Here is a 3,949-nt window from a genome sequence, read left to right on the forward strand (position 1 = left end):
TTACTCCCCATCCCAGCCTCGGCTCATGGCTTGCACCACAGCTCCGTAGAGTTGGCTCCAGGCGGTCCTTGTGGCTGGTGTAAAGTCGGGACCCAGGCACTTCTCCAGCATGTAGAGTAGGGATTCACCTACTGTCTGCAGAGGCAAGAGGTACCTTGTCATCTGAAGGCAGGAGGGCACCATTCCAGTTACGGGTGAGAAAACTGAAGCTTTATGCCAGTAAGGGGACACCGGTTCTTTTCTCTCCCAAGCAGGCCCAAGAGTGTCACTGTGAGTGTCACCCTGTGTTCACCTTTCTTTCTAAATGTGAAAATGCACAGTGGATACTTGCAATCACCTCATGAGAGGGGCCTGTGCACTGTCTTGAAGCTGTCCACTCAGACTCAACCAACTCAGTGCTTGCAGTTCTGTTTCCCTACTTTCGAGGCATGAGAACAAAATGCCTGCGCCGTGGAACCAGCTAGGTGTGGGTTAAGATTATGACCAACATGCATGGCCTAGGTGACCTGGAACAGTTTACCCCACCCCTCTGAGGCAAACAGAGAAAACGAAACTCTGGCTTCCGTTAAAAGCACTTAGTGTAGCAGCTGCACACAGTAGGCCTTATCAAATGACGTTCCCTAAGGACTAGGCATTGTGTAAACACCCAGATGAAGAGGCACTCAAGACCATCCATGCCCTCTCCTTACAGAGCTTTCCAACAATGGGGTTGGGCACTATCATGGCAGAGGCTCCCCATTCGCCAGGACTGGGGTAGGATGCTGTCACTGACATGAGTTAACTTTGTGGCCAGGTCTAACCAGCGGAACATTAGTACCAGAGGCAACACTGGGGCTTGTGTTCTAGGCAGTAGCCTGAGTATCAGTCCTTGCTTGCTGAGACCCAGCTAGCATGAGGAAGGTTTAAAAGCTCACAGGTCACCTGAGACATCCTAGCCCTAGTGGAGTTGACCTTACACATACGTGGCTCCAACCAGACTCCTGAGAAAGGACTGCCTAGCTGAGCCCAGCCAGCAGAACTCAAAAACTGCTTAGAGGGAGGACTTTTGTCGTGGTTTGATACCTAAAGAGGGATGACCGAATCGACTGATGCCAAGGGCTGCGAGGCCTCTAAGGGCCTTTTGGTTGTTGTTATTATTATTGCCGTCATTTTGTTTGGTTTGGTTGTTTTCTTTTTTTTGAGACAAGGTCTCTCTGTGTAGCCCTGACTGTCCTGGAACTTGCTCTGCAGCCCAGGCTGGCCTCAAACTTAGACGTTCACCTGTCTGGAATTAAAGCAGCCACTGCCACCATTACCACCACCACCACCCAGCTGCCTTCATGGTTCTTAAAGAAGCCATGTTAAAGAGAACTCGGAGGCTCAGAGAGGTTAAGTCGGTGTCAGTGACATAGCAGGCAGTAACTAGAGCAGCCCTTTATTTCTGGTCAGCCGTGAGGTAGGGGGCGATGGTTTGGGACTGGGAGAGAGTGTCAGGTGTAGGTCTGGAGCTCTGGAATGAGAAAGCACTCCACTACCCACCGAGAAGGAGCTGAGCCTCACTCCCACTGCCCGATGCTTCCTGCCCAAGCTGGCCAGGTAATCCTCCAGTGAAGACAGGTCCTCCACGTTGGTCACTGCAGCATCGATCACTAGCATTACCTGTCAAGGACACAGAGGGCCCAGCACAATCCTACGTGCTTACCACCACAGGCTAGAACCCAGGCTTCTCAACAGGGAGGCTTTCAGAGCACTGTTGTGCAGGATCAGAGGGTGGCAGGCAGCCATGCCTGGAAACAGTAGGTGTTCAGTATGTGCTGGCTTTACTGCTGAAATCCCACCCATGAAGCCCTTTGTTTTTTTCTTTTTTTTTTTTAATGGAACAAGGGTAAGCTGAGGTGCTGTGTGGATCATGAGCCCAGCCCAGTTTTCATAGGCTGGTAGCCCCCAGGGGGTCAAGATCTACCATACAATCCATAGGAGTCTGAGAGCAATGTACGAGGCTGGGTCCAGCTGGCTCAAAGACAGGGCTGGGGGAGAAGGCTGGGTCCAATCCAGAGGAAAGGGCCTGGTATGTGTGTATGTATGTGTGCAGAGGCTGTGCATGTGTACATATGTGTGCAGAGGCTGTGTTGTGTACATATGTGTGAAGAGGCTGTGTGTGTATATATGTGTGCAGAGACTATGTGTGTGCAGAGGCTATGTGTGTACATATGTGTGCAGAGATTGTATGTGTACATATATGTGCAGAGGCTATGTGTGTACATATGTGTGCAGAGATTGTATGTGTACATATATGTGCAGAGGCTGTGTTGTGTACATATGTGTGAAGAGGCTGTGTATGTAATATGTGTGCAGAGACTGTGTGTGTGTGCAGAGACTGTGTGTACATATGTGTGTATAGGCTCTGTGTGTGTGTATGTGTGTGTGTGTACAGAAGCTGTTTTCTTAATCCCAAGTCCCTCTTTACTAAGACAATGTTCTGCAGATCTGAGCTCTCCTGGCTCTGCTTCCCTCACCTTCCTAATGTGGTCCAGGAATTCTGGAGAGGAGAGACAGTCCTCAGGGCTGGAGAACTGGCTGCCGTTGTACTGGAAGAGAGGCAGCAGGCTGGGTTCCAAGGCGAAGAGCCTGTGGGTTAGGAGCAGAGGTCATCAGCACAGCGAGTGACAACTGCAGCAGACCCTGATGGCCAGAGAAAGCCACAGTGCATCCCCTGCTCTGAGCACCCTTCAGAGGACACTTGTGTCCCCAGTCTCTCACATCACCTGGCAGACAGTAGTCCCTCCCTAAACAAATGAAGGCTGAGTTTGGGACAGGTAGGAATCTCAAAACAAAATTTAGGGGGAAACTTCCCTTTCCCATCCAAACTTCTCAATGCCCTAGAATCTGAGGAAGCTCAGATGGGCAATGACATCAAGAACACAGTCCTGGAACTAAGTATTTCACATGTGGTTAACTGTGGTTGAGCATCTTCATACTTTTAAGCAGTGGGTTCAGAGGAGGAAACAGAAGCTCAGAGAGTTTGTTAAGCAAGCTGCCTGAAGTTACATAGTAAAGCCAGTGGGTACCAGAATCCAGGGAAATAAGTTTAGAAAAATACAGTTGGCACAACCAGAAAACCTCAACCTTGCTGGAGAGTGCTTGCATTTTTGTTTAACTCTTTTATGTGACTGGATTTATACCCCTTCTATCTGGGAGAGGTTTTGTAAAGTCATGTTCCAAAGTTTTGAACTGAACTAAGGAGCTACGATGGGGGATTGTGGTCCTCTGGTGACAGAGCCTGAGGTGAGGCTGAAAACCAGCGAGCCTTCTCCTGTGGGACCTGCTCTCATTCTCTCTGTCTCTCTGTCCCCCCCCCCCCCCCCACCTCGCCTGCCTCGTCCCTCCTGGAGCTTTGGTCCTAAGCCTGTGCTTTCTCATTTTACTAGTAGCTGGACTTGAGCTCTCCTGGGCCAGGACTACATGGTCTCCTTCCATTTGAGCGGTGGGTACAGGGACTGTCCTACCGGTCTACAGTTCCAGGTGCCTGCAAACCCTAGCTGGCCTCATTTCCTCCTACCGACCCATCTCCTCTAAGCGCCCCCCCCCCCAGTCACTAGCCACGGGACACCGAGATAACAAAGGGAGGAACGTGGGGTCATTGCATCCACCTGCCCACACTGTGGGTGCCGGTAAAGGACCCTATCAGACCTCAACCAGTTCAGATAGGAGTCGCTATCAGGGAAGAGGAGATGGGACAGCACCACCTGTCGTTGAGCACACACCCCTCTCTCAGGAGCACCACCAAAGGTTTCTCCTCATCCAGTGACAAGTCCAGCAATTTCGAGCCCACCAACATCAGGCACCCATTCACTCGCACCCCAGAGCCCCGCAGCTCTCACCTAGCGAAGAGGACAGTGCCATGTTCCAGAGGGCTGCGGCTGACCGCCCGCCAGCTCCGCCGGATCAGCTCTGACTCCGGGCGCTCCAT

At 51.4% G+C, this 3,949-nt stretch overlaps 1 protein-coding gene across 2 annotated transcripts; it reads right to left on the reverse strand.

Annotated features, from left to right (window-relative positions):
- Nucleotides 1–3,949, reverse strand: NGB (neuroglobin; the record flags this gene model as incomplete). Of its 2 annotated transcripts, none has more annotated exons than XM_080920010.1 (4): nucleotides 1–135; nucleotides 1,519–1,638; nucleotides 2,496–2,607; nucleotides 3,861–3,949. In XM_080920010.1, the coding sequence occupies 4 exons, from the start codon at nucleotides 3,947–3,949 to the stop codon at nucleotides 1–3; spliced, it is 456 nt and encodes a 151-aa protein (XP_080776136.1). The 2 variants fall into 2 exon arrangements, with proteins under 2 accessions (XP_080776136.1, XP_080776135.1); XM_080920009.1 differs by having other exon boundaries at nucleotides 1,507–1,638.

The sequence above is a fragment of the Micromys minutus genome (assembly GCF_963924665.1).
Source record: "Micromys minutus genome assembly, chromosome: 1".
In the NCBI taxonomy this organism is placed as follows: domain Eukaryota; kingdom Metazoa; phylum Chordata; class Mammalia; order Rodentia; family Muridae; genus Micromys; species Micromys minutus.